The sequence below is a fragment of the Columba livia genome, chromosome 5 (genome assembly GCF_036013475.1).
Source record: "Columba livia isolate bColLiv1 breed racing homer chromosome 5, bColLiv1.pat.W.v2, whole genome shotgun sequence".
In the NCBI taxonomy this organism is placed as follows: Eukaryota; Metazoa; Chordata; class Aves; order Columbiformes; family Columbidae; genus Columba; species Columba livia.
In genome coordinates, this window is record NC_088606.1 from 48,611,795 (window position 1) to 48,625,118 (window position 13,324).

The 13,324-nt window shown below is 40.5% G+C and overlaps 1 protein-coding gene across 4 annotated transcripts in view; it reads right to left on the reverse strand.

Moving 5' to 3' along the window:
- Positions 1 to 13,323, reverse strand: part of PDHX (pyruvate dehydrogenase complex component X) — a 75,067-nt gene extending 61,744 nt beyond the window's left edge. For all 4 annotated transcript variants that reach the window (XM_021284549.2, XM_005500229.4, XM_021284550.2 and 1 more), the window contains exons 1-2: positions 13,159 to 13,323; positions 2,730 to 2,813 (exon numbers count right to left, since the gene is read on the reverse strand). In XM_021284549.2, the coding sequence (XP_021140224.1) occupies positions 2,730 to 2,813; positions 13,159 to 13,300 (226 nt within the window). In that variant the 5' untranslated portion in view covers positions 13,301 to 13,323. The remainder of the gene's footprint in view (positions 1 to 2,729; positions 2,814 to 13,158) is intronic.
- Position 13,324: the final 1 nt, after the last annotated feature.

Here is a 13,324-nt window from a genome sequence, read left to right on the forward strand (position 1 = left end):
AGAGCTGTTGACAACTAATGACTACAAAAAAAGACTTAGGATGGCTCCCTTCTTCAGCATAATCTCAGACTTGATACTTGAATAACTGAAGTTACAAGTTTCAAGAAGATTGGCGCAATTACTTTTTACACACATAAACTACCATACCGTTCCTAGTAAATTCTGCAGAAATTCTTACCATAAGTTTTATGAGCAAACTGGAGCAAGAAGTTGCCTTCCAGCTGTTTCTCAAAACGTATACAAAACATACAAAAGCAAAGTACTCCACTAATGCAATGGTGCTGGGTGTATCAAAACAAAGGACGTGGCTTACCTAGGCAGAATAGTTTAGCTCACCAAATTTTGTTTGTCAAAGATAAAATGCTTTAACTGATTTTCTTTTCTCCAAATGCATTCAACTCTTCAGCAAACCCCAAAATATCTGAGAACAAGATATATTCCTACAGTTACCTAAAACTTTGCAATGCACCCTATACCAATCGACAACTGCTACCTGGAACCCAAAACTACAGTCAAAATCCAGTTTTAATTTTAAATTAGAGAGGGGAAAGTGTAGGAGAAAGGTCACTGACAAAACAAGCACTGCCGATTCTTCTGTGGATCTTTTTTCATTTACCTACAACCTATGTGAAGACAGAACATACACTCACACTATTTATCTAGCTGCTCCAATCCGAGGGCAAAAAATCATGGACTCCACACAATCCAATATGAATTCAAGTGAAGCCATTTATTACAGAAACAAGCCTCCTTATATATACATCTTGTTGAGGCCCTGAGGCCTCACTCCCACGGCGGGTATTGTTTTTCAGCCTTCGAGCTGGCCTTGAGATTCCTTTAGCTGGTTCAGAAATAAATCTCCATCTAATAGAAACCCATCCTCACAACAACCTTAAGAAAATCCCTCAAATCTCCCACACTCCAACATACTTTAGCAGAAGTACATTACTTTTCACTTGTTAGAGTACAAAGAATCTAAGATAACCAAGGTTGTTAAAGACTTCTTTTGGAGTAGTAGTTTGGTTTTTGGTTTGGGTTTGGTCTTTTTTGGAAAGAAATTTCCCCATTTGGAATTTGGGTTATGAAAGTAATTTAAATTATTCTATTGGCTTTAACTGTAGACTATAATTTAGACATTAAAAAAGCCCTGAATAACAGCTATACAAATACTATGTTATTTTGTAATGCACCAGAATAATGAAACAGAGATCCTCCCTAAAGTCAAAGGCGCTCAGACTTCCAAAGGTACTGATCAGCATGACAACACTAGGAATTAAAGACAACACACACTCTCACACCCTGGAATAGCCTTGTGGCAGAATGCAAACCCCTCTCTCTCCCCCTCCCTCCTTCAGTATGGAAGGAGTAGGCACATCTCCCTCTCTCTCTGCTACTTGAGGCTAACAGCTTCTTTTGTTTGGCCCCAGAGTACCCTGGCCAGGGCCATTAGGAGAATGGAGTGCCGAGGCGCCAATGAGCCGCTGGGCACCTGCAGCCAGTGTGGGTGATGTTTGGAGGCTTCAGGGGCACCCACAGCCAGTGTGGGGGTGCAGAGAAGCTTCTAGAATGCCTACAGTCAGATCTGATCAGCCAGTATAAAAACGAGATTCTCGTTGAGACTCCGCCCATTGTCGCGGGTCTCTCGGAGCACAAGCAAGATGCTGCTGCCGAGAGCCCCCCTCCCCAGGATGAAGAATCCGCTTGCCTTGCCGCCATGGGTGTGAGTAAAACTTCTCGCAGGATTGCGAGTATATTTATACATTTCGTGCACAAGCACGTGTACTTTCCGTGCACATTTGCACGTGTAACTTTCCGTGCTCAATACGAGCACGTGTATAAATTATTTCCTTGCACAATCGCGAGTGTATTTTTCCTCCCGTGCTTCCACATAAGCACGTGTAATATTCCGTGCACATTTGCATGTGTAAGTAAATTAACCCTCAGAGGATTGCAAGTGTTTCATATTTATACTTTTCGTGCACATATGCATGTATAACTTTCCGTGCTCAATACGAGCACGTGTATAAATTATTTCGTCGCACAATCGCGAGTGTATTTTTCCTCCCGTGCTTCCACATAAGCACGTGTAATATTTCGTGCACATTTGCACGTGTAAGTAAATTAACCCTCACAGGATTGCGAGTGTATTATAAATTTACCCTCACACAATCGCAAGTGTACGCTTCCCATACTCACTACGAGTATGTGCGTCTCTTTAAAAATAATCCCACACCTTGTTAAGGCAAGCGTGTATTCGTCTCGGACTCAGGGCTGGCTCCGGCATTGTTACAGTGAAGCCACGTGCATGCACACTGTGGACCGCCTGTTGTATTAGTTGCTGCCCCTTAATAATTTCCTCAACTGATATCCGAACCTTTATTTAAGTCACTTTGGAGTATTAAAACCCTGTTTCTCACCGGTTTAATAAAAGTTGTTTTGGACCCTGTCGTCCCTTAAACTAACCTCGGGGTACCTCTGTGACAAGCCTAATGGAATTTTTTCAAATATATGATCAATGCAACCTTTTGGAAGACAAATAAATAAAGGAAAAAAGTTTCAAGAACTAACAATATTAAACTGCGTCTTGCTCAAAAAGACAGCGTACACATACCAAATATTTTGCCTCAAAATACTAAGGTACAACCAGAAAGAATTATCTTGTTTTTACGTAACAAATTCATATAGCTAAAAAATTACAACAAACACGGTCATAGAAAATGCTATCTTACCTTCCTTTTTTAACCATTTCACAATGTTTCCTTCTTCCATTGTAGGAGAAAGTGCAGGCATGAGAACTTTAATACCAGGTGTACCTGTAAAATAAACACATGATTATCTAGACTAATTCAGTATAATTATTTTCTCAGTTAACTGCTTAACACAAAAGAAACTAGAAGTCCATGAATCGGAAAGACAGCTAAACAAAAGATCCATTATGATGCTCTTTAAGCTTACATACAAGCATGCACTCCTAAGAGCACCAAGGAATACAAGGCACCAAATATAGAACCTGCACGTTACACAGAGAAAAAGGGTCAACTTGAGTATGAAGTCATAAATAATACAAAGTATTAGCAAATTGAACTCTGTCTTAAGTAAAAATACGATGTAGAAAATTTGGCTCTGATGAAGATGACTCATGCCGTGTCAGCTTGGATTCAACTATTTTTTAATGGAAGCTTGCTCCACAACCAAGTCTTAGTGCATTATTAAAAATATACAAACTAGTATTTCAAGTACTCTTCAGTTCAGCCTGACCTACTGAACAATTCTACAGCAGATATAATTGAAACAGGATTATATAACTTTTGTCCAACAGTAACGTAAACAGAAAAAATATCTACAACTTGCTTAACGCTCCAACTACGCACAAGCTATCATGTGCAGAATAAAAAAGCAGCTATAAAATACAAACATGCGTTAGGAAAACAAACAAACAAACCAACCCCCAAAAAACAGCAGCTAGCATTAAGCTACCAAGCATTTTTTCTTTTATCCCCGCCTCACTCTCAAAATGCCACAGATTTCAAAACAGAGCCTGCTAATACCCCCTGCCTCTTGTATATCAGAGTCATATGTACTAAACCAAACCACATTTCCCATTTTAGGGGTTTTCCACACATGGCGCTGCATATACTTAGTTCTGCCCCGTCAATAAAACCTGCCCCTTTCAGCAAAACCTCTGTTAAAATGATGTGCCACAGCCTCTGATCTACTCCAGAACACAAGTGAATGAGACGAGTCTCAAAGACTTGTGCTTTCATTTCCTACTTGCTTGGCAGGAAAGGAAGTCTGAATATAAGATTTGTCAGACATAAGCAAGCCCAGAGGAGAGAACAACATACACGCAAATGCACGTACACATATCTCTCTCCTCAAGCGAGGCCAAAACCACTGCAATCACAAGAAACTGGGTGAGAAGTATCAGGTGAGGGGTATTGCTCACCACTGATAAACCCAGAAGTACTACAGAGGATAGTATTACTCCACACACAAATTCCTCAGTGGTGTTTACCATAGCTTTCCTTCCTAGTTACGCAGTGTGTGAGCAGTATGATTACAAATGTCTACCCAGAGTACCAGTCAGGCAGGCATCTTCTCTTCTGTTTCAGAGTACTTACCCATCTTCAGGCTTCTAGTCATGGGCATGCAAGTGTGAGGACAGAGCAGGGTACAAATGTGCATAACATATCTAGCCAATTGTTAGAACTTCTGACTCACAATCCGTCATTATGACCTCTGTCTTAGCACTGAACTGCAATATTAAGGACATGCCAAAGCAAATAACGTAATCCTATTTTACCAAAGTTCCAACATTAAAAAATAAATGGGGATTCAAGAGTCTTGAATTCCTAGACCAGAAGTTTCATTGCTCTTATCAAACTCCAGCAGAAACACTACATCCTCTTTCTTCTCTCCTCCTCCTCTTTGCCACAGGCTGTGGAATTTCTTCCAGATGACAAATTAAAGTATCTCTTAAATTAATAGAGCCCTCTGATCCTTGTGCTTCAGACACTGATGATCCACTTGTGTCACTAATAAACTTTTCCAATGTTTATTTATCCTTTCTGCTAGGAAACTATATCTACTTTGCAGATTGAAATTGCCTAATTTCAAGTATCAGTGATTAGATCTCATGTATCTGTTAAAAAGCTTGAAAGATTTCTCATTACAGAGATCCTTCTCATGGGCGTATATATACAGAGACCTGGTAAATTCTTAGCCTTTTCTTTCCTTTAACAAGCCAAATAAAAAAAACCCAATGTATTTAAGCAACACAACACCACAACCTCCCTGGCCCTGCAATACCATGTACTAGACACAGCTAGCTAGCAGATCACTCTGTCTGCCAACTGACTGAGCCTGCTTAGTAAACTCATACAGAGAGAAGTGGGACTGCACAGAAGTAAGCTGAATGCCATATAAAGTGAGATTCTTCTGAGGACAGAGCTCATGATACAGCACACTCCTTGGCTTCATAGCACACTACTTCTTTTGTCATTTGGTCCAGTATATCAAATTAGTATACTGACATATAGCTTGTAATACAAGAGATACTATCTCTCTAAACTTTTAAAGAACAGTTCTGGGGCCAAAGACACATAAATAAATACCTTTTTAGATACTATTAGATTAGTGCAAAAGTAATTTCAGTTTCAGACAGTGAATTTTAAATCATAACTAGACTCAAACATGTCTTTATTAATCAAACTAGGAACCATTACAATCAACACATTTTTGCCAACAAGAAATAAGCTCATTTACTCCTATAGCATAAAAATCCATGCTTTGGGATTCGACAAACTCTTGAAAAGCATTTTTTGCATCCTGTTGGTTGTAGAGGCATTTTCCCTGCAAAAAGTTGTCGAGATGCTTGAAGAAGTGGTAGTTGCTTGGTGAGAGGTCAGGTGAATATGACAGATGAGACAAAACTTCATAGCCCCATTTATTCAACTTTTGAAACATTGGTTGTGTGATGTGCTGTCAGGTGCTGTCATGAGGAAGAACTGGGGCCTTTCTGTTGTCGGATGCTGGCTACAAGTGTTGCAGTTTTCAGTACATCTCATTGATTTGCTGAGCATACTTCTCAGGTGGGATGGTTTCGCCAGAAATCAGAAATCTGTAGTGCACAGGTCGCAAACATAAGGCCCACGGGCCAATTCCTGCCCTCCATCTTGTTTTATCCAGCCTGGCACCTTGTTTCTACCCGTCAGCAGCGCCAAGCTCATTGCCCATACACTCCTGCCAGCGTGCTTGCTCACATGTGTAGGGCGTGTGATGTGCATTATGCTGCAGGAGTAGGAGAACAGCTGGAGCTGTGGCTGTAGCTATAGAAGAGTGGCAAGTCTGTGTAAGAGGAGTAATAGGTAAGACTGACAGGGGACACTAGTAAGTGTCTTGGGGCATTGAAAGTCAAGAATTACGTCAGGGGGGCGGTGGCAGTGGAGGGACTTCTCTGCCACCGAGGAGCACTTCAATGTAATTGCCATGCATGGGATGACAACAGGGAAGGACATTTTTGATGTGGTGGAGAAGTATATAAGTAATCATAAACTACCCTGGGAAAAGCTGGTAGGGCTAACTACCAACAGTGCACCTCCAATGTGTGGAGAAAAAATACGCTTGGTTGGATTAATGAAGGAGAAAATGCAAAAAAGTAACTGCCACACACCTTTGAAAATGTATCATTGCATTATCCATCAAGAAGCTCTGTACGGAAAGGTTCTGGAACTGGATAATATTATGACCATAGTCATGAGAAGAGTGAACTTCATTCAGGCACATAGTTTGAATCATCACCAGTTTCAAGTGTTTTTGCAGGAAATGGACTTGGAGCATGAAGACGTGCCATACCATAAAGAAGTAAGGTGGCTGAGCAAAAGTGCAGTCCTGAAACAATTTTTTGAGCTTAGGGGAGAAACTGCACTTTTCATGCAAAGTAAAGGAAAACCTTTGCCTGAGCTGTCAGATCGGAACAGGCTGCGGGATTTTGCTGTGCTATGTGACATAACCAAGCATCTTGCACAACTCAATCAGAAGCTGCAGGGACGCAAACAAGTCATCACGTAGATGTCCAACATGATCACAGCGTAATTTGCACCTATGGAAGTCCCAAGTGGACAAGGACAACCTTGCACACTTTCCTACTTGTCAGAGCATCTCAGCCTCACTTCCCAGTGCTTTTTCATGCATACAGTTGGGTACCAATTTGAGCCAGTTAATTAATTAATTTGACCAGTGCTTCTCAAACTTTAGAAGAAAGCACTCAAACTTTGCCATCTTTGCCAATACTTTCACCACTGATGTCGACAATGCACTCCATAACCTTCAGATGGAATTAATTGATATTCAAAGCTATAGTGGCATCAGAGCAAAGTTTGAGTATGTTAAAATTGAGGACTTTTTACTGTCTACTACTGCCCTCTGCTTCGATGCCACAGCTCCAACTTCATGCTGTCCATATTTTGTCAATGTTTGGGAGCACCTGTCTGTGCAAACACATTTTCAATAATGAATTGAAGCACGAGTCTTAGAGGACAAGTCTTGGCACACAAGTCTTATGAGAAGCAGTTGAAGGAACGGGGGCTGTTTAGCCCAGAGAAAAGGAGGCTCGGGGGAGACCTTATTGTTGCCTGCAACTACCTGAAAGGAGGTTGCAGCATGGAGGGTGTTGGTCTCTTCTCCCAAGTAGCAAATGATAGGACAAGGGGAAATGGCCTCAAGTTGTGCCAGGGGAGGTTTAGATTGGATACTAGGAAAAAATTCTTTACAGAAAGGGTTGTCAGGCATTGGAACAGGCTGCCCAGGGAAGTGTGGAGTCACCATCCCTGAGGGTGTTTAAAAGGCATTTATACAAGATTTAGTGCTAGAGTTAGGTTATGATTGGACTCAATGATCCTGAGAGTCTCTTCCAATCAGAATGATTCTATGATTTTTATGAATCTAAACACAACTAAGCACAGATCACACATCACTGATGACAACCTCCATGCTGTTTTATAAATTGCAACAGCACGAGACCTGAAACCAGACACAGACACACTGACCTCAGGAAAACTGTCAGACATCCTGCCAGAAAACAAAATAGGTAAGCCTAAAACGTGAATTTTAATACATTTGAATTGTTGGGCTTGTATTTTGCTTTGTGTTTGTCACTGTTTTCAGAACAGATCAATGGATGAGGACGGTATGTGACGTGCCTCAAGGTTATTTAACAATATGTTCAGCCTCACAGTTGCCCTCAAAGGGCTGATTCTAACAGTAATACTGTATAAATATAACTGCTCCTAAACAGCTTACTTAACTGTTAAGGAGTAGTTACATTTATACAGTCATAAAATTACATTTGTCCCTTTGAAGGCAACCACGAGGCTGATGTGGCCCCCAGTGAAAATTACTTTGACACCCCTGATGTAATGGATCAGACTGGCAGCAGACCACCAGTGACCATGACTTTTTTTTTTGGTGCCAGTTTGGCTTTGGAGGTTCTTCTTGGTCCAACCACTGAGCTGGTCATCACCAGTTGTTATATAAAATCCACTTTTAATTGCATGTCACAATCCAACTGAGAAATATTCCATTGTTGTTCTGTAGAAGGCAACACTTCTAAATGACTAATTTTTGGATTTTCAGTCAGCTCATGAGGCACGCACTTATTGTTCTTTTTTACCTTTCCAGTTTGCTTCAACTGCTGAACGATGTTGAGTGTTTTGGCAACTTCTCACGTAGCTGTAAGAGGATCAGTTCTCAATCGGTCATTGTCAACTTCCGATGGTCAGCCACTACGCTCTGCATCTTCAAGGCTGTCATCTCCTTTGCAATGTCCAGATAGAGATGGGTGATAAATGGTCCTCAGGGCCAACATTGGAACCAGTGCTTTTAATTACTCTCCATCAATGACAGACAATGGGATCAAGTGCACTCCTGGCAAATTTGCAGACACCAAGCTGAGTGGTGTGGTTGACACACCTGAGGGACAGGACGCGTTCCAGGGGAATTTGGACAAGCTCAAGAAGTGGACCCAGGAGAAACTCCTAAGGTTCAACAAGGTCAAGGGCAAGGTCCTGCACCTGGGTCTGGGGAACCCTTGTTATCAATACAGGCTGGGGGATGAAGAGATTGAAAGCAGTCCTGCACAGCACAACAGGTAGATCAAAAACTAGACACAAGCTGACAATGTGCACTTGCAGCCCAGAAGACAAATCTTATCCTGGACTGCATCAGAAGAATTGTGGCCAGCAGGTCAAGGGAGGTGATTCTGCCCCTCTATTCCACTCTGGTGAATTCCCACCCAGAGTACTGCATCCAGCTCTGGAGCCCTCAATACAAGGACCTGTTGGAGAGGGTCCAGAAGAAGGCCACAAAGATGATCAGAGGGATGGAAAACCTCTCCCACAAATAACAGCTGAGAGAGTTGGGGTTGGTTAGTCTGGAGAAAAGAAGAGTCCAAAATGGAGATGAGAGGGGTAAAACACTAAAACAGGTTGCCCAGAGAGGTGGTAGATGCCCCATCCCTGGAAACATTAAAGGCTGCATTGGATGTGGCTCTGAGTAACCCAAGCTAATTGAGGTGCTCATTGCAGTGGGAATGAGTTTAGATGACCTTTAAAGGTCCCTTCCAACCCAAACCATTCATAACTTTTTTAAGAATGTGAAACAGAAACACTGTAGCAAACGTATAATAACCTCAGCAGCCAGCAATGATCTTGACATTTTAGAATGCACCAAGAGCAGAAAGTGAGTTATTTATTCCCAAAAGCCCCCAGGAGAGCAGCACAATGAGGATCATGCTCCCCAAAACACTTGAACTGAGCCCAGTGAAAATGAACCCAGTGTATGCACAGTTCGTGCTCCCAGAAGACTGCATGAGGAAATACACATATTTGTCTCAGCCCTTCCATGGTACTTGAATACATGTCAGCTTAATATTACTATAATGCTTAGAGATTTGTCCAGTGTTCCTCATAACACTGGCAATTGCCATTTGAATTACCTCCAAGGATTTTCCTTAACAAGTTTATTCTTGCAAGCCCCCAACTTGGACCAATACACAGACAAATAAACTATGTTAAGAATGTGTATTATTCTATGAATGCCTCTGTTCATTTACCAAATCATGTTTTCTCTATGATCATTTTTCAAATACTGCAAATTAAAGCATGAGTTCACAATTTACACTATATATGTTCACTCAAAAAGTATTTACAGATAACAAGTAGATTACAGGATGCAAAGAAGTATTCTTTGTTTCATCTGTCTAACTTGACACATCAACTTTGGCAATCAAAACATGATTTTGAAGCCATATCCCACAAATATCTAGGGCTATCTAGAACTAGTGGACATACTTCCATGAAAAAAAAGTGAAAGCATTTCACATTTCTAATGAGGGGAAAAAAATTTTAAACACGGTGGTTCATATGTTTCACTTCAGTAAAGAGTCACTTGAACCATTCCCCAGAATTTGTTCCATACTTTGGCATAAACATGAAATTGAGCAACAAATTTGTGCCACTGTAACATTTTCCCTTCCATATTATGAGCAACAACCACAAAACATACAGTCCCTTCTGGTCCTTTGATCAAGTTAAAAGATCAAGCAGCAAGTACACACAAAGTGTATAAATAAATAATAAAATAAACAGGATGCAAAGCAGAAGGAAGAATCCAAAAGTCCAGGCACATATCAAATCTGAAAGCGAGAAACGGCCATTTTCTATACTACTGTGCCTCACTGCAAAACGGTAACTGTTACTGAGGATCAGCACTCAAACTGATCTTAGAAGGCATGTAACTATGCCTTTAATAGCCAGTATAGTAGGCTAACAGTCTTATGTGCTTAACAACTTATTACTAACAGTCACACTGAAACAAATGACATCTCACAGAATAAACCCACTTGTCACTAGATAAAAACTTCACAAAACCTCTACTAAGTGGGAGATCAGACAAGTACTCACAATGTTAACTAAAAAAAAAAAAAAAAAAAATTTCCTTCATCCTTCTCCAGCTCTCCACCAGGTACACAGCATATTTGACTCATAAAGCTCATGCAAATAATAAGGGGGTTTTATTATTACATAGCAGAACTTTTCTGCTATCTGAAAAAGACCAATATATCATGTGGCTCAAAAGAAAATTTGTTTCTGAAAAAAAATCCCACAATGTTCAGCTACTCCTATTCAGGAAGACATTGGGAGCTGAGGGCTCCTCAGCAGCTTCAGCAGACAAGCTGAGAGCATACAAATGCTCTCAATGAGATATTATCTCCATACCACTAATGTAAATATCTAAGTGCTAGCAGAATAACACACTCTACATCACAAAGCAAGAGTAAAGAACATTAATCTTTCCACTTCTAGTAACACGCTTTATGCTGTAAATACAGTATTATAAACTCAAATAGCCTTCCTTCCCTTCCTGACCAATGGAAACACTTCAATGTAATTCTGTTCTCGTGAATCTGCAAATACATTTAGAAACTGTAAGAAAAATAGTTTAAAAACTAACCCTATGCTCCACTTCCTTTGAAGATGCTAAATACAAGACCTCACAAGTTGTGGGTAACCAACTTTAATACTACCTGGAAGGCTGCTAACATTTTACTTCAAAATATAATTACAGATAAATATTAGATTAATCTATGCAGTAATTTCATTCAGAAAAATAAATTCTGAAACAGCAGAATTTTACATCCAGATATAAGTTTAATCAAACTATTTTTAACTGTATTATTTTCTTTTAGCTGTATTCTTTTGTTTGAATAACCTAGTTTAGCATTAGTAGTCAAACTCAGCATAAGCGGACAGGCTCACCAGAATTCCAGGCCACATATTGTGAACTTATTTTAACCTGGTTGCTTGGTTACAGTGGGCCTTGAAGACCAGTACCAGGAGATAAAGAGGAAACACCGGCAGAGGCTGCAAACCATCTAGATGAGAATAGTGAAAGAGCTGCCTGGGCAGAGAAAGAGAATCCAGTAAGAAACAAAAAAGTCCCCAGACTCAGAATTACTGCTGGACATGGACAGAACATGAAGGACACATGAAGAGCAGATGCACAGATTGTGAGAGTTTAAAAGCCCACGCCCCTTTTGTCTCAAGGTCCCTCCCCTTGAAAAGCACTCAGTCCGGACTGTTTCTTTGTTGTACTTTTCATTTTCTTTTTAACTTTATTGTTCAACTAAATAAAGTTTTTTAAGCACAAATGTCTGAGACTATGCTATGGGAAACCTAGGGTCAAGAACATTTATTTAATTGTCCCTGCAGACCTAAAACACACTGCAAGACAACTACTGATGTAACAAATGTTTTTCTTTAAAGTATTCAATGAAAGTTCAACATACTGCTTAAATTATAAAATAATGTGCATATGGCAACATTTTGTTTCCCAAATGTATTCAAGCAAAAAACAATTAACAAATACATCACAGGTCTTAATTTAAAAAGAAAATATTGTTTTACTTGTAGCTGCTAAAGGTTAGCATTTGAAATTCTACTGTATTTTCCCACATGGCAGTTGCATACATTTTTAATCTGTTTTATTGTTTGTGGTAATCACAGCTCAATGTTGATTGTTAAATAGCAGCTAAGGTACATGGCATAAAACTGACATTAATTATTTAGAAAACCATTGTAAACTTCTAGTCACCTCCAGCAAGCACATTGTTCAGAAAAAAACACACATAAAAACTGAACCATCACAGTGCCAAGAAGATTTAATCCCTACCCTGGAAAAACGCACGCCAGACTTCTTTTCTCGCCTCTCAACTCCTATACTGACCACCAAAGCATAATAATTATTTCTAAGCTGCTTTTGCTAGCATATCACAGAAAGAAAAATATTCATGACACTCTTGGAAAATGTCGTGGGCAGAGGACTTGGGAGAACAAAACACTAAACTTCTGCATAGCAATGTATGGTAGACATCCAATTTGTAAACTCAAAGTCAATTTTTAAAACAAAAATAATAAAATAATTACAGAAAATATAGCTTCCATGCCCTCCTCCAGCTACTTGAAACATTACTTGTAGAATAAAAAGATGACAAAAAAAGTGGTGAAATCTCCACATATGGGGCTGGGAAAAAAAAACAAATCAAACTAAACCATAACCTCTTTCAGTACTTAACCATACTAAACCTAGAAAACTCTCAACTACGTTAAGCACCTTTTTCCTTATCTACAACAGAATATTTATGTATTTGAAGGCCTAAACTCCAATGTTTTTCTCTCTACACTCAAATTCCTTCATTTTTTCTCAGTGATCACATTTTTCTAGACCTTTAATAATTCTCAAATACTCTCCCATCAAACTCATACCCTTCCTGATGTACTTCTAGTACCTCCACACACCAAACCAAAGAGCACCCTGCTAAACTAACTCATCTGCATGGCTTCTCATCCACTTCCCAATCGGTCATTGCTACTCAGTCGCTCCTAAGCAGTACACAAAAGGCCCTGCTCGACCTTGCCACCCTACACACCTGCCCGGCAATACTAGACACTCACACTTCCCCACCAATTCGCACAGCCCTTACTTCTACCTCAGCACCATCCCCCCCCCCATCCCTTAGTTAACGTCGCAGCTCCAGCAGCAGGCCAACAGCGCAGGCACCCAAATAACAACGAAGGGTGCAGAATCCAGCCCATCACTCACCCAGTAGCTTTCGGGTCCCGTGCAGACGCCTCCAGCCTCCTCGGTCGGGGAAAAACGCGCCAGCACCCACAGCTGGCCGCCAGCCCAGAAGCAGCCTCACGACCCCCCTGCGGCCACAGCTCAACCACAGAGCAGCTGCCATCTTGTTTCTCTTCGCTTACCCGAC